Source organism: Pelodiscus sinensis, chromosome 2, assembly GCF_049634645.1.
Source record: "Pelodiscus sinensis isolate JC-2024 chromosome 2, ASM4963464v1, whole genome shotgun sequence".
Classification (NCBI taxonomy): Eukaryota; Metazoa; Chordata; order Testudines; family Trionychidae; genus Pelodiscus; species Pelodiscus sinensis.
Window position 1 is genome coordinate 118,200,070 of NC_134712.1, and position 22,993 is coordinate 118,223,062.

General features: G+C 44.3%; 1 protein-coding gene across 1 annotated transcript in view; it reads right to left on the reverse strand.

The window, feature by feature from the left end:
- PHLPP1 (PH domain and leucine rich repeat protein phosphatase 1) overlaps positions 1-22,993 on the reverse strand; it is a 232,234-nt gene that overhangs the window by 76,524 nt on the left and 132,717 nt on the right. Inside the window, exon 4 of the mRNA XM_014573530.3 lies at positions 3,569-3,735. Within this exon, the coding sequence (XP_014429016.3) occupies positions 3,569-3,735 (167 nt within the window). The remainder of the gene's footprint in view (positions 1-3,568; positions 3,736-22,993) is intronic.

The following is a 22,993-nucleotide window of genomic DNA, read 5'->3' on the forward strand; positions in this document are numbered from 1 at the left end:
GAGTATGGAAAATGGTGGACACGATGCTGTGATGGCTGCAGAGGATCATCCCCAGTGTGATGTCAGTCATGAAACTAAGATTTTGCGGTGGTTATTTTTAGTAAAATTCACAGACAGGTGATGGGCAATAAACAAAAAATTGTGGAAGCCACCACCTGCCTAACCTTGAAGATGCTGTCACCTATTGCTGGTACTAAAGATGTTAAGGACTAGTCGACTATCCCATTAGCAAATGCCAGGGCCTCATTGGCTATTAGCTCCAGCCTCTGGGGCATGGGACTGAAGCAGAAAATGTCACAAGGTCTCTGGAAGACATGGATTCCGCGCTCTCTGACACAAACATAGAGTTAGTCATGAGATATCAATCACATTTGTCAAGCTGGTGCTCACTTAAGAAAAGCTACTGCTGAGGCTCAGGGATATAGCATTGCAACCTTCCCAGCATTTCTATTGTGCAGCCTTAGAGAAAGACGCTACTCCTCTGGTGCTAAAAGGCCAACCTACGGGGAGTTTGAATACCACCTTAAGGAATTACCAAAGAAGTGCCAGCCCTCTTGACTCTACCAGAGATATCCGAGACCAGTATATACCAAATCTACTAGGCCACCATCAGGAAAGCCACTCTACACCAGTGACCAACTAGAGATATGAGAATTCATTTCTTTATGTATTTGGTGTTGTGATGGGGTGTGCATGCCCTGCCCTGAACCAGGTAGGGTTAAAACCCGCCCCTCCAACCAGACTGGGCATGGTCCAAATGCTGGAGCAGCATGGAAGAGAACTGCTCAGCTCATTCGGGGGTGGCCACTGGAGAAGGAGGACCTCTAGCAGGAGCTTCAGAGCTAAACCAGAGACTCAGACGACAGGAGCCAGGAATCCCGGAGACTGCTGCAAACTACCAGCACTGGAGAAGCCCCAGGGAGAAGCAGCAGCAGGGGACTAGGAGGACCCAGAAACCACATGGAACACTGCCCCATCAACACCGGTAGGAAGTGAGCCAGGGAGGGTGCTTGAGTGGTATCTCCCCTCCCGCCCCGGGTGAGTGCAGTGTGTTTTAGCAGGATTCCCTGCTGAGCAAGTGGTAGAATGTTATGCCAGTCACAGGATCCTGGGTTGGGGCCTGGTGGAGCAGGGTGGGCCAGGGTCCCCCTACTGGGACTGTTGCCCTCAAACCCTAACTCTAGCCATTAGGCTGTGCTATGCTGCCCTGAACCAAGGGCTATCCTATTAACTTTAGCCATTGGGCTGTACTAACCTAGACCAAGGATTGTTTTTCATAGACTAAGAAAGACTGCCAATGACCGGGCAGCCGACTAGGTTGGCATCCACACCCCGGGTATCCTCCCCGCAAGGGCAGGGTGCACATACGCTGCAACAGATGTCTTCATTTTTTTTTAATAAAACAAGGTAGGTATATAGACAACCAGGATGGGCAAGAGATCCTCCATGGGCCAAATCTGGCCCATGGATGCCCTGCTGCCCCCAGGCCAATCAAGACCTAGGAATGGGGTACTGAGCAGAGGGGTATGCTCCTCCCCTCTCCCAGGACAATCAGGGCCTGTGCGGGGGAGACGGGGAATGAAAGTGCCCTAGCCCCACCCCTTCCACCAGAGGCCCTGCCCCTTCTCGAGTGGACTGGAGCCACTTGAAACATTTGTGAAGTGGCCTCCATTTGAAAATTATTGCCCACCCCCGTGTAGACTTGGATGCACTTTATAGTCACGGTGATTGCTTCCTAAAGCATCCCCATTGCTTCTGTCAGCACTGCGGGAGCACAGAATTCCTTCCTCAACGACCTGATAAGCACTTAGGCTTCTGACTTAGCATTAGCTGTCTGCCAGTTGCCTCAGCGGCTCTGCTGAAAGATATGCAAGATAATGGAACTGTAGAGCCAAGGGTAGGAGGTTGCTAGGCAGGGTTCGCAGCCACAGAGTATCGCTGTTTTGTCTAGTAATTCATTCTTCTGCTTTGAAAAGATCCATAGACCTGTAACAGTTCATCTTCAGCCAACGCTGAGCTTAGGCTGCAGACCACACTGTTCTTTGTTGGCAGAGTAGGAGTGACTTCCCTTCTGAGGAAAGAGGCCCATTTTCTGTATGGCATCCCCGGGTACAGGTGGCTTTCCCAGACCTGCCTTCTGCAAAGCAGACACTGAGACCAGTGGAAGAGAAGGAGAAGTTTTATTTGGTCAAATGAGCTCTTTCACAGCTGTGTGGTTAGTTCCCAGGCTTGTCTGAGGGCATTTTTTGGCTCCTGTTGCAGTCTCTCACTGAGGCACTACAACAGTTCCTACCATTGCAGCACAAATGTTCCTACCTATGGAGCACAAATGTGGCAGATAAGGAGAGTAGCCTGACATATTATTTGAACACTTCCCTTTTCAACGGCGGTTGGAACCAAGCCTCTCTGTGCACAGAAAAGGAAATAGACTAGACTACTGTACCTTTTTTAGCATTAAAAAGAGAACGAAACTGTTTCATGTATGAAGGTGAAAGTTGATTCTTATGTTCACCAGTGTATCCCTCTCCAACATTCAACAACAGGTAGTACAACAATTTTGATATGGCTTTAGAGGGCATCAAATCAACTATTTCACTCAAGTTTATTTCTGGTTGTGCTCATCTCCTTCTGGAAATGCTGTCTTTTGATTGTGAATCAGACTTATTGGGTTTGTTCATCCTCTATATGGCCATTTTTTTTCTAAAAGTCATTTGGAGATTATGCAGCAGCCTGCATAATCCATTTTGTGTTTTTGGATATTTTTCAAAAAGAAAAGGATTAGAAGTGCTGGCTATAACATATTACAATAGATTTATACAGGACCATTCACAAATAATGCCAGTGTACTTTGCAATTCAAGCACAACAAAATGCAAAACAGCTTTCCTTGTTATAGTGAAACATCCATCTTTCTGAATATGAACAGCTACTCTGGTTCCATAATTCTGGGGAATGTACACAAACTGCTCCAACTATGCAATGACACTGTTTACTGTCAATTTGTTGTTTCTTGCTCTATGCCCATCAAGAAAACAATCACATGTATTAGTGACCAAATCTAGAGAATCGGTGACGTTACAGCTGCTGAAGAGTAGCTAGTAGAGAAAAAGGAAGAAGGGCAGTTGTCACATTTAAATTTACCCATTTGTTTTCCTGACATCTATGCAAAGTTCTACATTGTTTTCAGATTTCATGAATATAACCCCTCTGATATACAATTCATAAGATACACATGTGGAAAGATCCATGGATTTAAAGTCTGGGTCAGGTGTGTAAAGAAAAACAGTGTATGTGGAAAACTACTCTGCTTAAACTTGCAAAATTCAGAGAACAACATTTAAATTCTTTATGAAATTCAGTCCCCTGCACATACATTTTTTCTAAATTAACTATATAAAAAAGCATCCATTACTCCACAGCATGTTCTCATACCCAGAAGAAACACATTTTTGCTTTCTTACAGATGCACCTTTAAAGTTCCTGCAAACCAAGCATCACTACACTTACATATGATGAAGAAGAATAGAATGGAAGATGTGGCTAGAAGCACATTGTTTTTCTCGATTTACCTTTGTAGTTCACTAAGCCCTCTGGTTGTTGACACACTAGGATTTAGCCTCAGGAAGTTCTGTTTTAAATTGAGATGTGTGAGGTCCTGGCTGTAGAAGAGGTTGGCAGGAAGATGCTCCAAGCTGCAACATGAGAGATCCACTGAACTGATGCGCTGTGATGCAACCTATAAAACAAGATCAACACATTAACTCTCCTAATATAACAAAACATCACCCTTTACACCAATGAATGAAAGATCAGGCTTTTTGGCACAACAAATCACTGGTCAATGTTGCCAGTATACAGCCCATGCGTGCATAACAACTTTCTCACTTATTATTCTGACCCTATTTCTCCCTCCTCTCCCTTGCTTTGCTATAACGCTACTTCAGCTCCACTGGTGACTAGAGCGGATAGACATGTAAAATATAGGCCTTCTAATACAAAATTTGAAACATTAGTTATGCTCAGACACCTAAAAAAAGGAAGCAATACTTGAAGACCTGAGGGAAAGATCAGAAATTGACTTAACAGTAACTTGTCTGCAGGTGAGCAGCAGTCGCAACCAAGACAGGGCAGTTGTCTTCACTGCTGCATAGATGGAGAACATACCATAACTCCACAAAAAGGTGCTATAACCATATGCCCAAACACTAAAATGAGGCACTAAAAATGGGAGACTGAGGGAAAAATTACCATACCGCTCATTAAAAAACATCAAAGAAGTTTGCAATTTATAGGAAATTATTGCTGCTCATATTACAAATCCACCTTTGCCACAACAGTTCAGGGCAAAATAATGGCCAAGAGTAACCAACAGAGGTATAAACAAAGGAGACACTGAGATGTGGGGGTTTTAAGACTTCTCAGAAGGAAAAAAAAACAGATATCTGCCCAGAGTGATCACAGAAATACTACCAGCATAGACAATGTGCGGGGGGATGGACCGATGGCCACGGGCACCCTGCAGATGGGAGGGAAGGACACATCCCACTGGCACATTCCAGAGGGCCAGGGCGGGGTGACTCAACAGCTGTGCTGAGCAGGTGAGATATGTGCTGAATAGCATTTGCCTGCTGCTGCTCAGTATTTCTTCTCTGATCCCTGCCTGCAAGTTACAGGTAAACCTCTTTCTGCAGCCATGATGTGGCAAAAAGGGATAGGAGTCAGGAGCGGGGGGTGGGGTGGTGGAGTGAACAAGAGGGCCACCGCCTGGGATGATCGTGTGGCTACCTGGAGTGCCTGGGATAGTCTAGGCATCTCTGGGGGTGGAGAGAGGCAGCTGAGCTCAGGAAAGGGGTTAGATGGGAGGTCGCTATTTGGATTGGGGAACTTCCACAGGAGATGGAAGAGTAGGGCAGGACTCAGGAGGGAGTAGGAAGGGGACAGGGGAATAAAACTGTCTAAATAACGTCTACATTACACTTGCCAGTAAGGTGCAGTAACAACTGCACTGTTATACAGCAGAGGTGGGCAATAATTTAAGGGAAGGCCACTTCAAAAATGTTCAAAGTGGTCATAAGCTGCCCTGGAAGGGGCGGGGCCTTTCAACAGAAGCAGCTGAAAGGGCTCAGGCATCCCCAGCTCCAAAGTGACATGGCTGGATCCAACCCACTGACAGGCTCTTGCCCAGCCCTGTTATACAGTAATGCCTCCCTTAACATTGTAGTTACTTTCCTGAAAAATGCTACTTTAAGAGAAACAATTTTAAGAGAACCCAATTTCCTAATAGGAAATAATGTAAACAGAGGGGGATTAGATTCCAGGAAAAAAATTTTCAGCCGACAAGATAGTATATATTTTTTTGCAATTTAAAATAATTTAATATTGTACACAGCAATGATGATTAATGGGTAGCAGGTTTAAAACTAATAAAAGAAAGTTCTTCACACAGCGTGTAGTCAACCTGTGGAACTCCTTGCCAGAGGAGGCTGTGAAGGCTAGGACTATAATAGAGTTTAAAGAGAAGCTAGATAATTTCATGGAGGTTAGGTCCATAAAAGGCTATTAGCCAGGGGATAAAATGGTGTCCTTGGCCTCTGTCAGAGGCTGGAGAGGGATGGCAGGAGACAAATCGCTGGATCATTGTCTTCGGTCCACCCCCTCTGGGGCACCTGGCACTGGCCCCTGTCAGTAGACAGGATACTGGGCTAGATGGACCTTTGGTCTGACCCAGTATGGCCGTTATGATGTTCTTATTGTGAAGCTTGGTTGAGGTCATGGAACAGAGGGGTGGAATATTTCCAGGGAATGCATTGCTACTAAATGAACTTGTCTGAGCCCTCAAGACTTAATGTGCTCATGTAGCCTCACACTCTAGAGCAGCGGTTCCCAACCTCTTCCAGATGGGGACCAATGTTGACAATTCATACTTGATGACCCAAGGCAGTTCAAAAACAGGGGCAGAGCCACCTGGAGACACTTGGCGACCCTTTTGAAATGTAATGGTGACCCATATTTGGATCCCAATTCATAGGTTGGGAAACCCTGCTCTAGAGACAGGACTCTAATCAGGTGGGAGGAAACAATACTCAGAGCAGTGGCTACAAACACTTTTCTGCAGAAATGGGGTGCAGAGTGGGGGGTTGATGTAGGAAGGGATGATATCCCGTCTCCTTCCTCCATGCCCCCGTACTCCATCAGCAAGGAGGAGGCTCTCAAGAGCAGCTCCACAGGCAGAGAGCAGGAGCAGTACAGCAGTGGAGAGCAGCTGAAAGCCACATACATTACGGGGAATTTAGGGAAGCTGATGGGCAGCTGCTAGCCCACCCTGGTTCCAAACCCTCATGAGGATGGGCTGCTTTTCCAGAAAAGCTTGCAAGGGCTGGACAAAGCAGACAATCAAATGACGTTATAAGGGAGTACTGCTCCACCGTAAACAAGCATGTGTTCTAATAGCATAACGCGCAATATTGCAATGAAACAATGTTAGCCAGGACAAGATTAGGTAAGGAGTGACTCTATTTTATGAAGTCATTTATGTTATAATTTATACCAGGAAGATTCTGGTTCTTAAAACCAAACAGTTACATGTGCAGACCAGACCACTACATAAAACTTTTTCCCCCCAATATGGGAATGAAATGCAGTTGTGCAATTACTGTTATTTCACGCCAGTGTTTTTACCAAAATAAAGATAGGATAATTTTTAATTAAAACCTCACTTAGTTTGGTTGTAATTATAAAGCCATACGCTGTTGTATTATTCACAAGACTGATTTGGGCACTTTATTCTAAGGTAGCAACGAGCACACCAAGAAGCAAGTGACAGAATGCCAGGGATGCGGCAGCCCCGATAGCAGGGCTGAGAACACGGCAGTCAGGACTGCAGCAGGGGGTGGAGTCGAGGGTGGCGGACTGGTATCGGGGGCCTCCCCTGGTCTGACAAATTCCCTCGTTCAGGACTGGACAGGACCTGAAGGTGCCAGACAAGAGGGGTCCAACCTGTATTAAAAAACTTAGCTATCCTATTGTATGCACAAACATATTGTTTTCTTCATGTGTAGCTCTCTTTTACAACCGTTTCCATCTGCTATAGCACAGTTCCATACACGACATCAAAAGTAGGGCTAGAAACCAAAACTCCTTTGTTTCATCAGTACTAGGGATGTTAGATAGCGATTAGTTGAATATTCGTGTAACAGTTACACAACTATTGAATAGTCCCTCGGGGTGGGGGCAGCAGCCACTGCACTCCCAGCCCCACTCCTGGGGAGCCCTCTGCTATCCCATGCTGCTGCCTCTCAGAGACAGGAGCAACCCCTCCTGCACTGCTGTCTCTGATAGATGCAGCAGCACAGGGGTGGGAGGGTACCAGGTAGCTCTGTGAAGCCAATGCTTGGGGTGGAGGGGGGCTTTTAAGCTGTCACCCCACGCATATTGGCTCTCGCCTCCTTCCCGCTCTCATGTTGCTGCGTCTAATAGAGAAGCAGCATCACAGATTGGGGGGGGGGGGGTTAGAGGGGGAGGGGAGGGGAGGGGAGAAAGAGAGCAAGTGACTTGCTTGAGCCAACATGCACAAGGAGCTAGCTTGAAAGCTGGCTTCTCGTGTGTACCAGCTCCCTCATGCTCCCCTCACCCTCCGCACTGCTTCCTGTATCAGAGGCAGTAGTGTGGGGGAAGGGATGTTAGGCTGCTCTGCAGATCCAGTGCTCGTAGGGCACCAGCTCCTGCCTTCCCGCGCCCCCCCCCCTCCCGCACTGCCCGTGATACAGAGGGAGTGGGGGGAAGGTAGGGAGGCTGCATGTAGTCAATATGATTAACCTAAAAGCCTTATCGGTTAATAGTGTAGTCGACTCCATGTTGACATCCTAGTGCAGGAGTCTCCAACCTTTTTACACCCAAGATAACACTTTAAATGTCAGGGCAAGCCATGATCTTCTCCTTCCCTTCCCTGAGATTCCCACCAGTTTTGCTGAGGCTCCGCCCACTCCAAACCTCTCCATGGACTACCCACCCCACCTCCCTATTTTCAGCACATCCCTTATCCTGCCTTCCTAATGTAGGAGCTAGCTCCATCCTTGGGGTAGCCCATGCTGGCTGTCAGGCTGCCCCAAGGACAGCGGTGAGTTGTTAATGGATACTTACCATTAATTACATAATTACACCCAAGCCGCTATGCTAGTGCTGCAGCAGGGGAAAGTGATTTAATTTTAATTATTAAACAGATTAAGCGTTATAACTTTCTCATGTTAGTTTATCAAACTTCATTTTAAATAAAGTAAAACATTATGTGTAACACAAAATGTTTCAACGCTTTCTTTAATTTATGGCAGGGGCGGGGAAACTTTTTTCGGTTGGGGGTCACTGACAGAAAAAAAATCAGTTGGGGACCACACAAGAGAGAAACAAAATCTCCTCCCTAAAATCCCCAACCCTCACTGATGTGGCCCCCAACTGAGACACCTCACTCTTCTGGCACTCCAGCCCCTACAGGGTGAGGGGAAGGGACAGGGAGGACTGAGGTTCAGGGCTTCCCATAGGCCAGATTTACTTTTCTGGGGTTCCAGAGTTAGTGGATTTTATGGGTTCCCTTAGGCTCTGAGGTGGTAACAAAAATGAGGGGTTGAATGTGTAGGACAGGGCTACCAGCAAGAGGAATAGGGATGCAGCATCCGGGTGGGAGGTGGCGTATAGGGTCTGGAAAGAAGTTTAGCAGCAGGAGAGGGTGTGGGTACAAGAGAGGGAGTTTGGGGGTAGTAATGCCAAAAAGGTTACAGGGTGAGAATGCAGCCAAACAGCTAGTTGGGGAGGGAGGCAAAGAAGTGGGGAGTAAGGGAAAGTGCAGCTTCTGTAAAATAAAACTGTATCCTCTTCAAATCTTCCTTCTGCTTCAGCCTCACTCCCCTCAGCCCCATGATCCCCCCGGCCTGATCCCCTGCATTGCTCCATGCCCTTCAGTGCGACCCCTGCCCCCTCCCATCCTGCCCTTGCAGCCTCCCTTCACCTGTTCCTGCCCCTCACATCCCTGTGCTCCCAGTGCACTCACTAGCAGGACAGCAGCGCTGGGACTCGCAGCCTCTGGGGAGCAGTGCTGGAGTGAAGAGGGGGAGGGTACAGAGTCTCTTCCCTGCCCAGCCAAGCCCTTTGCCTGCAGGCAGCAGCTCCAGAGCTGGGGCTGGAGCAGACAGAGCCCCAAGCCGCACAGGGCTAGCTGCAGCAAGGTGCTGGGGCTCTCCAACCCCACACACAGCCTGTGGGGAACAGGGCGACATAGCCCTGTCCCTAGTGAGCCCCGTGTGCCAGCCAGCCAGCCAGCACCCTCCCAGAGCAGGAGGCAGAAGCAACGACAGGTGTGTGTTTGCACGCATGCCTCTTCCCCCCTCCCAGCCAGCAAGTTAACAAACAGGGGCAGCCCCTGTTTGCTCCAGCCCAGCTGGCTGCAGCGTTCAGCCTGCCAAGGCTGCGCTGTGCTCCAGTTGGTCTGGATCAAAGAGGAGCAGCCACCTGGCCAGCTGGTGGCAGTGTTGGATCCCTAGGGGGTGCCGCGACTGACTAGTTGATCAGTGTCCTGGTGAGTACCTGCCTTGAACCCTGTTACATACCACCATGACCTTTAGATTATGATCCCTTAATGTCAGCAGTTAGTGAGTTTAAGGTGGGGGTACATTTAAATTAGACTAGCTACTCCCAATTAAATCTGTCGATTCTCTTATTCTAGAATAAGAGTGCTCTATTCCCAGTTAGGTTAACCTACTTCCAAAACAGCTTTCTTTTAAGATGCCTCTAATGTAAAACTAAAATATAAATATAGGAAAAACCACATTAAAATGGTTTTAGTCCAGACAAGTGGCAGTTTTATTGACTTTTATCAATCTGTACATGGCAAAAAAACAAAGCAATATTCTGAAGACAGAATGAATTTTAGTAACTCATGGAGAATATATAATTAACAGTTCATTTCAATAGCTCTGACCCATAAACAGATAAGGTGTTTTTCCCTTCTAATGTTTTACTGTTCTCTACCACAAACTGGTAAAGAACTCAACAGAAGAGCAGATTTTTTGTATCACATTTACACTGGGAAAGAAAAAAAAAACACCACACCAAGCACTTCTTTGCAATATGTTCTCTCAGCTCATAAGTGTGAATTTTTAGAAATATGTAATATTCAACTTCAAAACTGGTTCCACACTAAAGTGAGGTTTTGTTTTCCAAATTAAAAGCTGATTTAAGACTTGTGTTTTCCTCAATCCAGATTCAAAGAGACTTTGCCCAGGACTTTGTGCTTGCTACTGGATTATTAAAAGCAAAGCGTTCTTCTAAAACCTACTGCAGTCAGGGTAACATGACATTTCTAGGCATGGCTAAAAAAAAAAGCCACAGCAATGGATTTATAGCACAAAAATGAGGTGACAGGAGTGATCTTCACGCAAAAGGGTAAGGAAAAAAGCCTTGCATCTAGGGGCAATAAAATCTGAAGGAAACAAGATTTATATAGATTTCCTCCCCCACCTAGACTCTAGAGAAAAAAATTACAGCAAAATTAAGCTCTTCCCCCAGAAAGTATCTGGTGCAGAATGAGAACTATACTTTGTTAAGCACTGCTTAACAAAATACATTTTGATTTAACTAGAATTACTACATTGTTAAAAACAGACTGTTTTGGTTATGTGTGCGCTGTACGCCCTCAAGTTGACAAAGGAGGCATCAGACCAATGCTTTTCAACCTTATCTACATTGAGAACCTTCCTTTTTTACCAGTACAAAGGGCATGATAATCATGATCCCAGACCTGTTCATAATCCCCAAGCTGAAAGAACCCATGGCTTGGCTCAATCTCCCTGCTAGGGGTCTCAGTGTCCTGCCACACATCTCAAATAAGGAGCAGTAGAGAGGTCCTCCATGCAGGCTAGAATGCCTACAGAGGAAGAAGTCAGTGAGGTCCCGGGGCAAAGGGAGAGAGCATATAAAAGGCTCTACAGAACAGATTTAGTTGCTGGAAGCTGTAGAAGAAACTATTGCAAGCCTGGCAGTCTGAGGGAACTACAGCATGACTGACAGCTAAGTGAGAGCAAAGACTGGGAGACCAAGAGGCTCCTGGCTGGCTGCTATGACCCGGGTGGGGGTGGGGTGGGGGGGGGGAAGGATTTTTTTTTAAAATTAAACAGGCTTTTTATTTAAATCAGATTTTTCTGGATTTTTTAAAATGATCAATAAAATACTAAATTTCTCATTTAAAATAATAATTACAGGCAACCCTTGCACTTATGACCTAATTGGTTCCTGGAGAACTGTTCTAAGTCAAGCCATCATAAGTTGAACTCCTATTTCCCATAGGCTCAATGTTATACATGGGGGTTTCCATTCGCTTTACCTCCTGGGAGTTGTAGTTCCCAGCACGCACGGCTTGAGAGGCCACGCTGGGCTGGAGCAGGGCGGTTGTAAATGCGGGGGGGGGGGGGGGGGGGGGGTTGTAAGTCGGGGTCGCCTGTACAATTAAATCTAATCACAAACATGATACACCTACACTCATAGGTGACACTCACCCCCCTCCCAAGTAGGAGAGGCCAGCCATCAGGTAGCATGGGCCACTAGCGCCCCGAGGGCCAGTGCTGGCAGGATTCCACCTCTCCCGAATTCACCAGCAGTAATAGTGGGGACCGTGCAGACTAGGGATGCTAAATTTAGATTAATCAACTAATCGAATAGTCGATGGAATTTGCATCGACTATTTAATTAGTCGATAAGGGCACCTCTGCCTTTGAAATGAAGCAAGAACCCAGTTGGCTCTTGCTACATTTCAACAGCGTAAGTGCCATGTGGAGCACAGGGTCAGTGGGGATTCAAGCAGGCCCCCGCTGGTCCCATGCTCCCTGCTTTTGAAATGTAGAGCCCCAGTTCCCTGCTGCACCCCTGCCTCCTCCCCCACGAAGACAATGCTGGGGGAACCGACATTTAAGCTAGCTCCCCCCGCCGCTTCTCTCCGATAGAGGTAGAAAAGGGGGGGAGGGAAGCGACCAATTGAGTCACTAGTCAACTATCCAACATAAGGATATTCAACTAGTCAATTACATCCCTAGCACAGACCAGGCAGCTCCCGGGCATGTCACTGCAGGTAGTGTTACTTCTGCTTCCAGAGAGAGCTGGGGTGGCCTTGTCCCTGCCCCAGGCTGCAGCTGCTCAGCCCATGTCATTCTTGCTGCTGCCAGTGAGTGCAGGGGTGGGAGGTGTGACGTGGACTGACAGGAGGACTAGCTAGGCTGCACTCGCAGCAGGAGTCAGTACCATGCCCCCCCGCCATGCACCCACTGACCAACGCAGCAGGAACGTGTAGGTTGAGCAATTCTGACTGCACCACTCAGAGGGACGGGACTGCCCTGGCACTCCCCCAGGGATGAAGCATGGGGCAGGGAAGGGCAGAGCAGAGGTAGGACATTCCCCCGCCAGAGGGAGGTTGTCCTAACCCTTCCCCAGGCAGGGAGAATGCAGCTGGTGCACCCTCTTTTTTCTCTGTCACCAATCACCACTGCCTACACTTACATTTATAGTCTCATAAAAATGAGTTAAGGCTGGACAGGTTAGAGCTCTTGCTTCTTGAAAGTTCTGGGCTTTGAATTTCTGTGTCTCAGAAGATTAACGTGCCAAAAGACAGACTGGACAGGATTGGTTTTGTTCTGTGCTTATGTGGTGATGGGACCTGAAACAAGCACAGCAGAATTAGTTATGGTATTGTCTGAAGAGAGAGACACAATAGATAGGAGAAAAGAGAGGCAGCACAGAAGGTAACAGAGTGGACTAGAAAGGAAAAAGAAAAGACATCATTAAGCACACACACAACTTCCTATATACCACTACCCTTATGCCACAGAAGAACTGTCATGGCTTCTTGGTGTAAGAGAGACAATACCTATGAACATTTAGAAGAAATTTATTCTGAGTAAAAAAGGAAAAAATTTCAAGTGTAAGCAGTGCAAGAAGAAAATGCAGGGCCTAGCTGCAAGAATGAAACATAATAAGGAAAACAGCTTATTGGGAGAAAATGTGGATATTTCCGAAGAACAATGTGAATCAACTATGCAATGCATCATTCTTCAAGATTCTCTCTATTCCTGTTAGTTAGTACAAGTGTGATTTATCAAGTAAACTCCCAACATATTTGCTATGTTGGATGTTGCTAGAAAAAAAAAGTTTAGCTTAACAAATCCTTATGGTTGGTTAATTCATCAGCTATATTTAGAATCTATCGCCCAAGTATACAGTACAGAAAGCTGTAGTAAGATAAATCTAGAGTTCCCAGTTGCCACAGTGTTATTTTCTGTTTTCTATTACATAATACATATCTCCTATTTTGGAACTTTGTAGTCACAGGCCGTAATGGTGATGCCAAAAATCCATTTCCCATATTACTACAGCATAACTCAACTTTCCCAAAGGAACCCCATCCTATACTTGCTTTCAATGGGGCTTACTCCAAAATTAAGTGCACCCTCTAAGCATAATCAGTCTTAGCTTTTTTGGTAAGGGGAATGGAGAACATGGGAACTAGTTGTAGATTTTTAAGGACATTATACATGTAGTGTTCTGAGGACTTGTCTGGTAAAACTAATAAAATCTGAAATCAAAAAGCGTTTAAAGGTAAGTGACTGCTACAATTGCAAATATAACATTTAGGTAACATTAAAGATTTAATTTAACAAACACGTATGTGTGATTGTGTTTTTAATGTAGGATTTAGTTCTTAACATTCCTAATGTACTGCTGCTACATCTGCTACTTGACATAGGTAATGTACATTATGTTCTATTTCCTATTAATAAAAATCAAGTTGTCTAAAAACATATTTTGATGTTGTATTGAGGTGTATATTAATATGTTTTAGTGATCAGATTTCCACTATTTGAAGAAATGTGAAGTAGTATCAGCGCTTTAAAATCAATCTTTTTTTGGGGGGGGGGGGGGGGGAGGTGGTTAAATCAATGATTTAATCAATCCAACTGGGGAGCAATGAAAAAGCTCCTGGGCAGCTATGGACACCAAGTAGGGACTGAACGTGGGGAAGATTACAGGAAGATAGCACCTCCAGGGAAACCATGGGGATACAGAAGTGATTTAGAGACCATGGATGCACCCCGGTGGGTGCTCATGAGAGGCAGTGCCAACTATTACAACAATAAAAATACATGGGTGCAAACAAAAACACTTAGCTATATTCTATTCAAAGATAAATGTCTGAATAGATTACAGAAATTTGGTTTTCCTCTGTTAATATTTCAAAAGGAGATTTCAAGTAACAGTAACATGGCAGCCCAGATACAATTTTATACATTAAAAAGCAACATACATTTGAATAAAGATACTTTAAGTCCTTAATCCAATCCTGGTTATGTGACTCAGATTTACTGTATTTTAAGTGCTTCCTTCACCTATTTTGAATCAAGCATGGCAATGTGAAACATCTTTATTCTATGTCCTATTCCATTTTTTAATGCAGCAATAAAACTAGTATGTGTCCCTCCAGAGCAATGAGTTCTAAATATTGTGAGCTTGCTTTTTACTCCCATTCCTACAAGCAATTAAAATGCAGCTTCTACTCCAGTATCATTATTCATAAATGGTACTGGCGGAGTACATGTTCTCATCAGGCAACAAAAGCCAGTAAAATGTTCTCTCACTCTCCATTGAGAATCAGTTTACTTAGAAAAGAATGATGACTATCAGAATAGGAAGACCTTAGGGAATGCAAGTGTTTATCTATCTGGGCAGTTGAAAAGCTTACAAATGTAAACAAGAATTCAGAAAAGCCAGTGGTGTTCTAGAATGATCAAAATGGACTGCACCCAAAGTTTTCCTTGCTCAGTACTGTCACAAAGTCAAGGAAACTAAGCATTTTGAGCAAGTCAAAAGGTGGTCTAGTTTCATTAGCAATCATAGCTGTTTGCAGCATATGCCATCATTACAAACCCCTTGGTGAAGCAACAGATATCCTTGCCTCTAAAGAATGGTATTTAAGGAAAGCTTTCCTTTGTCACAAAGCTTAACAGGACTCATCACTGACCCTGCGTTTATTCTAAAATCTTGCCTATACAACAAAAAATACAGGTTGCTGAGAATGGATGTCAGCTGAACCAGTTGTACTGACAAAGTTATAAGCCTTGTCTATGCAGGAAAGCATGGGGGGGGGGGGGAAGGGGAGGGACAACTTTAAAGTATGCATTTAAAGTAACTGGGATGATTTCCTCTTGTGCACCCCTTTCCATAAAGCTACATTCAGATAATACAAAGATACATACTTAAAAAAAAAAAAAAAAAAGGCTTCAACAAAAGAAAAAAAAATCAATTAACAGACCATATTGTAAAGTGAGCCAGGATTCTGCCTCAGAAGAAGTTACTCACCTTGTCAGGTAGTGATGGTTCTTTGAGATGTGTCCCCTTATGGTAGCTCCACTGTAGGTGTGACAGGATCACTGCTCTGCTGATCCAAGAACTTTGGAAGCAGTCTGTCCCCCCTACCGTGCACTTCCTCCCAGTCACAAGCCTAACCAGAATGCACAGGCAATCCTCCTAGGTTCCTCTCTACCATAGAGTCAATTCCGAGAAGAAAAGGGGGGGGAGAAGGGTCTATGGTGCACCCATAGGGACTGTTACTGCACAACGTGAATCATTTCTTTGAGTGGCTTCCCTATGGGTACTCTACTGTAGGGGCTCCCAAGCAGTGCCCAACATTGGAGGCTCTAGCTCTGGAGTAGAGAGAGTGTCTTATATGGAATGACAGTACTTTGGCACTCATTTGGCATCTGTAGTACAATCTCCCTGAATGGCACACTCTTCTGCAAAGATAGCTGCTTTGCAGATCTCTGGTACTGTAATATCCTTGAAGAAAATGGTGAACAAGGAGAATGATCTTGTAGAACACATACTTACCAACGTGTAACATAAAACTTCAGTTTTCAGTAACAGAGTACAATACAGTTCCAGATCTGCTTAAGCTCCAAGCTGAAATCACTGTACCTTTTGACCTATCTGCTACATATTGGAAGAGTCTTGTTTTCTGAAGCCTTCTTGTCCGGTCTAAATAAAAAGCCAAGGCTCTCCTCACAGAGATAGGGAGGATGGCTTCCCTCTTAATCTGATGAAGTTCCCAATAATAGTCTGGAAGCTGAACAAGCTGATTTATGTGAACTGTAGAAGTCACTTTGGGAGTGAACTTGGGATCTGGTTTAAGTATGATGTTGTGAGGGAAGAACACAGTGTAAGGGAGGTGTGCCATCAAAACCATTATTTCCTCAATTCTTTTTCAAGAAGTGATGGCAACATGGAATGTTGTATTCATGGAGAAGTGAGTTAATGAACCCTTGTGGTTGTGTGTTATTAGCAGGAGGAATGAGCACATGCTTTGACTTCTCTAGTTCAAGCAAGTTGATGTGGAGGCACATCTCTGCTAGAAATCATAAATTCTATATTGTGACACCATTTTGAAGCACACCCCCACCCTATAAGGGATGCATCGGTGGGCAGAAGCAGAAATGAGGAAAATGGAATGGGATTCCAGCACAGGTATTTAACTAGGTACTTTCACCAGTCCAAGGATTGACACTGGTAGGCAGTGATAGTTTGCTTCTGTTGTCTCTGTTCAGCCTGCAAAACTGAACTGAATCATGCCTGGAGGCATCTCATATGAAGTCTGGCCAAAGCAGCAACTGATCTGCCTGTGGCAATTATGCTCCAGAAGCCGGAGACCATATTTGGTCAAAGTTTGTGGGCTGGACTGTATCTCTTATCCATGAGGCTGAGAAGAGTGATGTGGGAGGAGTGCTTTCGCCTAAATGGAGTTGAGGTTCGTTCTTATGAATTCCAGCTTCTGTTCTGGTGTTATTGTTGATTTTTGTTTGTTGATCTTAATTTGAAACAGGTACAGTGAGGTCTGAGTGACTTGTTAGGCCTCTGTGCCCTGAGAACGCAGATATCCACATAAGGCTAAGCCATGATGCCTTGAGAGCATAAGCGGTCCACCAATACTGAGAGGATTTTGGATAATACTTTGGATCTGGGGGCCAATGAGAGGATGAAAGTGAGTCCTCTACACTGGTAGTGGTCTTGGCCTAGCATGAACCTGAGATAATATCTGTAGCTTGATACAATCAAGATGTGAAAATAAGCATCTTGTAGGTTGGAGGACCAAGACCCAATCTCTTTTTTATAATGCTACAATGGTCATAGATAATGTGACTATCTTGAACTTCTAAGCTTTGATTAACCGTTTGAGCACTCAGCTCTAGCATGGGTCTCCAACCCCCTTTTCTCTTTGCTAGCAGGAAGTAACTATAGTAAAAGCCTCTCGCCTTTAGATGTGCAGACACTGCTTCAATAGCTCCTACAGTGAGGTGGTGATGTATCTCCCCATGTAGCAGGCTCTCACGAGAAAGGCCCCTGAAGAGGGACAGGGAAGGAGTTTTGTAGGGTGTGAAAAGAGAAATGGATGAAGTATCTGTCTCAGATGATCTCCATCACCCATATAATGAAGTTCATCTCTTCCTAGTTCCTGCAGGAAATCCCCCCTCCCCCACCACTTTGTTTTGTTTTAAGGGAATAGCCAAAGTAAAATGTAAATGAAGCTAAGAAAACAAGCTAAAATTAGCAACTCTAAGCATTAGCAAACTGACAAACTCTAGTTCATTCTCTACCTAAGGAAACTGAGAAGTGCCTACATAGGATGGCTAACCTCATGGCAGGCAGTAAAGTCCATGTGCATGATGGGATGGACTGGTACTACAGTTCTTCGATCAGCTGAGCTAGTGCACTCACAATGGAGCATCCTTAGAGACACTATGTGAACAAATAAGGTTTTAAACAATTTCAGTTTTGCTAAGGTGATTTATTAAATTACACTTGCTGTATTTGCATTTTCATATAAGCACTTTAATCCTCGCCCTCTTTAGAGTTTTTTTCTAAACCTTCTGTTAGTCATTACATACTTCAGTGGATCGTTAATTCTGACTCTTGCTCCAATAACAGTAAAACACAAAGCTATAGGAAACTAGGACAACAGTGAACACTACTACACTGGAAACCTTCCAGGCCAGCTATCCAAAACAAAGGAATAATCAAAACCAACCTCATGCCATAGTCAAAGCATCTTTTATATGTAAGCATGAACTGCAGGCGCTGTACAATCTTCACTTACTGTGGAAATTTTCCTATTCAGCTCTGAGGTCTTTGCCATTAAGTGGTTCTCAAACTTGTTTCATCTCACCTCCTTTTTGTCGCCAGTAGTTTATGACCCTCTTGCCCCTCCTCCTCATCTCCCCACCACAGAAGTACATATACTGATATGCAGTGGCAGTGCTTTGCCTGAAACAGTTTTGGTTTCTTTGTTTTTCTTTTTTTTTTTTTTCTGTTGTATGGATCGGCCAATGGCCCATTACAGTAAGAGTAAAAGCAAAACTTCAGTTGTAGTCCATGCTTACTTTGAATGTGCTCTCACCAGTGTAGTCAACAGACTAATGTACATATGGCAGTGACCTTGTGTAATAGTATGGAAACTTAACAGAAAACCATCAAGATACAGAGCACCATCTGAAGATCTGATATGTCTGGAGGAATAAGCTTTGCCAGTTACTCATTGCTGGTGTGTAAAATGTGCACAGTAAGTTTTTTCCCCCCTAAAATGTCTCAACGCCTTATGCTCCAAAATAACTTGATCAAGTATTTGCAAGACTCGGTACAACTACCACCTTCTATGCCATCTGACAGACATAATATTCTGACATCAGGAGTAATCTAATGTATTTTAGCAAGAACATGTTTTTACAATTTATTTTGTGCTGGCAGAGTCCTCTGGCATAAAAAGAAATTGTGTCAGGGGGATTTGTTTTCACTGCATTATTTGCTGGGAAGTCTTTCAACTCCTTGTTAAGAACTAGCAAGTCCAACAGCGTTTATTTGGTTTGGTCCTATCCTTCAAATAAGGGACATTTTCAGAAAAGGTGCTAGCAGAAATTGCTACATCTAGCCCAAATTCCATTCAGAAGTCAGACAATGGGCTCAAGTACAGTTTAAGCCTTCAATTTCAATTTTTACTTAAGAACCTTTTTTCCAGCCAGGCTTTCTATTAGATGTTGAGAGGAACGTCAAAACCATTACCCAGACAAATTACCTACCTATCTGTAACTATGGTGGAATGCTTCCACACAGCTGTGCATTCAAGCTACGTCTACATTGCAGCACTATTTTAGAATACTAGCGGTATCCCAAAATAGCTATTCCGTGTCTTTTGAGAGCGCCTGTTATTTCAAAATATAACGGGCTCACTATTTCAACATCCCTGTAAGCTTCATTCCACAAGGAGTAAGGAATGTTTCAGAATAGCAATTTATTTCAAAGCAAGTGCTGCGTAGAAAGTGCCAAATTTCAAAATAAGCTGTTTCAAAATAAGCTACCCAATTTGCATAGTTCCAACTGCATAGCTTATTTCGAGCTACAAGGGTAGTTTAGATGCACCCTCAGTGTTGATCAGAGACCTGTACTAACCAAAACGTATTTTAATACAATGCCTGCAATAATAAATTCATAAGGCATTTTGAGAGACTGCCCCAACTTGTATTTTCCCCCCTCTTCTGCAGGTTTTGTTCTTTGAGGGGCTTTCTGATTTTGGTTCTATTCTGGTTTCTAGATCTTAGGACTGTTTTATTTTGATAGTGTATTAAACTTCCACCTGTGCTGACCACAGTATGTTACCAGACGTTTCTATTCCTAAAAAAGGTTCACATTTAGCAAGTTATTTCAAATTTACTTGCAAGATTTTGGCCAAATTAATTCACACTTCTGCTTATTTTAATTAGCTTTAAAATGAAAAAGATATCAGCTGAAGCTCTAGGCATTCTAATATCACCATAAGACAGAACATTTTAGTTTCAGAAAAACAACAACAAATGGTCTGGTAGCACTTTACAGACTAACAAAATATGTAGATGGTATCATGGGCTTTCGTGGGCACAGCCCACTTCTTCAGATGACCGGAATTATGAGTTTGGAATGTTAACACTCGAAATAAATAGGAGAGGGGAAGGGGTGTGGGGGGGAGACGGAGCATCAGTAAGTATCTGGAGAATGGGTACTTAAACCTAAGCAGATAAAAATCAAAGTCAATAGATAGATTCCCATGTCAGGAAGGATACTATTCAGAGAGCTATCATCAAGTGAGGTTTCAGTAAGTGAGGTTGTACAGCAGGGGCTGGCAACCTTTTCAAACCAAAGAGCCCAACTACATTAAAATTCAGAATAAGTGGTCAACAAAGAGCCATATAAGAATGCCCATTTGCATGATTGAAATTATACAACTTAATATTATTCATAACTGACATAATTAACAAATAGTCTAATATTACCTTAAAGACTAACAAAACATTTAGATGGTATCATGAGCTTTCGTGGGCACCCACTTCTTCAGATGACAGGAGTGTTTGAAGTCCAGATCCAAGAATAAACAAGGGAAGGAGGGGGAAGGAGAGGAGAAGGGGGAAAAAAAAGAAGAAAAGAGGGGAGGAAGAAAAACAAAACAAAAAAAAGACAGCGAGTAGATAAGCTTCAGAGGGATATGCCCAGTTAGTATGTAACAGGAAAAAACTTAAAAAAAAACCAAACCAAATATTCTAGTAGCACCTCATGAAACTCCCTGATGCTACTCAGGACCAAATTTACATGACCACCCCACCCCCCAATCCCCAACCAGGAATTTTCTATCTGCTACCCAAGATACACAAACCAGCACACTTACAACACTATTATCTGACTATATTGACTCTTCTCAGACCCTATGCTACCAGCACTCCTAGCTACTTCCATGATACCACCAACTTCCAGAGGAAACTACAAAACATCAGTAACCTACCTGAAAATACCATTCTGGCCACCAACATTCCACATGAAGACGGATTACAGGACATCAGGAACACCATCCCGATAACACCGACACCTGATTACAGAGCTCTGCGACTTTGTTCTCACCCACAACTACTTCCGATTCAGAGACAATTTGTATCTTCGAGTCAGTGGCACAGCCATGGGCACTAGCATGACACCACAAAATGCCAACGTCTTTATGGTGGACCTCGAACAACGTTTCCTCAGCTCTCGCCCCCTAACACTCCTACTTTACTTTCAGTACATCTACAGGATCTATAAAGAACATTCTTAAAATTGAAATACCTACCCAGAGAAATGAAACGCAGATCGACAAAGCCAAAAAAAGTACCCAGACGTGAACTACTTCAAGACAGGCCCAAAAGAGAAAACAGAATTCCACTTGTCATCAACTACAGTCCGCAACTTAAACTCCTCCAATGCATTATCAACAATCTACAACCTATCCTGGAACATGATCCTACACTCCGAGGGGCCTTGGGGGAAAGGCCAATTCTTGCTTACAGACAACCCCCTAACTTTAAACAAATTCTTTCCAGTAATCACTTAACACACCTCCATCATAATCATCCAGGAACCCACCCCTGCAATCAGCCCCGGTACCAACTCTGCCCACACCTCTACACAAGCGATTTCATCACTGGCCCCAACCACATCAGCCACCAAATCAGAGTTTCATTTAACTACACATCCACTAATGTGATCTATGCCATCAGATGCCAGCAATGCTCCACTGCAATATATATTGGCCAAACTGGACTGTCTCTACAAGAGAATTAATGGACACAAATCAGATATCCAAAAAGGCAATACACAAAAACCTGTTGGAGAACAAGTAAATCTTCTTGGACACTCATTAATGGATCTCCAAGTCGCCATTTTGTTTCAGACAATTCCACAAGCCAAATACACAGAAAAGAGTTGGAACTCAACTTCATTCACCGCAGAGACAGTACTAAGGGGAACTGGCTTTGAAGCTGGCTCTCACTCCCTACCGTTGCTGGGGGAAGCAAGCGACTAGTTGCTTAAATCCCTAGTTGGGGGGCTAAGCTCCCTACAGATAGAGGCTACTCTTCCGCCAATGGAGCAGCCTCTCTCCTCAATGAGCCTGGGCTGGCTATGGCAAGTGGCTGCTCTGGCAGCAGCCCCCGTCTGTGGGGGAGTCCGAAATCCCCATGGACAGAGGCTGGACAAACTTGGCCCCCCACAAATAGAGGCTTCTTAGCGGTAGCCTTCCCTGCCGCCTCCCTCTTTTGCAGCACCCTCTGTCCACAAGGAGCTCGGACTCCCCCACCCCACCCCTGAGGACAGGGGCTGCTGCTACCTTGCACTGTTGCCTCTAGAAGAGGCAGCAGCACAGTGTGGCAGGCAGGCAGTCTGTGTGGGGAGCTGCTTTTTAAACTGGCTCCCCTTGTGGGCCGGTTCCTACCTGGCAACCTGTGCTCCTGCCTCTGATAAAGGGGCAGCAGCACAGTCTGGCAGAGGGCTCCCCAGGAGTGACTGGCAGCCCCACCCCCAGGGCTACATAATAGTCAACTAACGGATAAGAATTCATGCCGTTACTCAACTATTCAGTTACTTGATATCTAACATCCCTATTCACAGGCTTGCTAAATTGTTTTGCTTAATATTCCCCTACATTTAAAAAGCCACAGCTTTACTAGAATAAGGAAATTAAAAGCTTCAAACTATTTAATATGCCACTTTGAAATCATTGAGTATAAGCCTCCAGGTTTGTCCCACCTATTACAATCATTCAACTCTCAGCCTGAATACAAAACTTCATTTCCATACTAGTAACAGGCACGTTATAAACCCTTGAAAACAGAGGCTCGTAACTGAAATGGCAACTGCCTCTAACAACTCTAAGGGCACAGAATGCAGCAACTGATATTAGAGGAAGATAATAGCTTCCAAGTGTTTATGATTACAATAAAACACTAGTTTATTCCACTCAGCAGTTTTCAAACCTTATTTGATCATTCTTTTGTTCTTCTAGGGACAAAAATATGGCATGGACTCCACAATTATTTTTGTTTCAACTTTATTCAACAAAGTACAAATCCTATCAGCACCGCCAA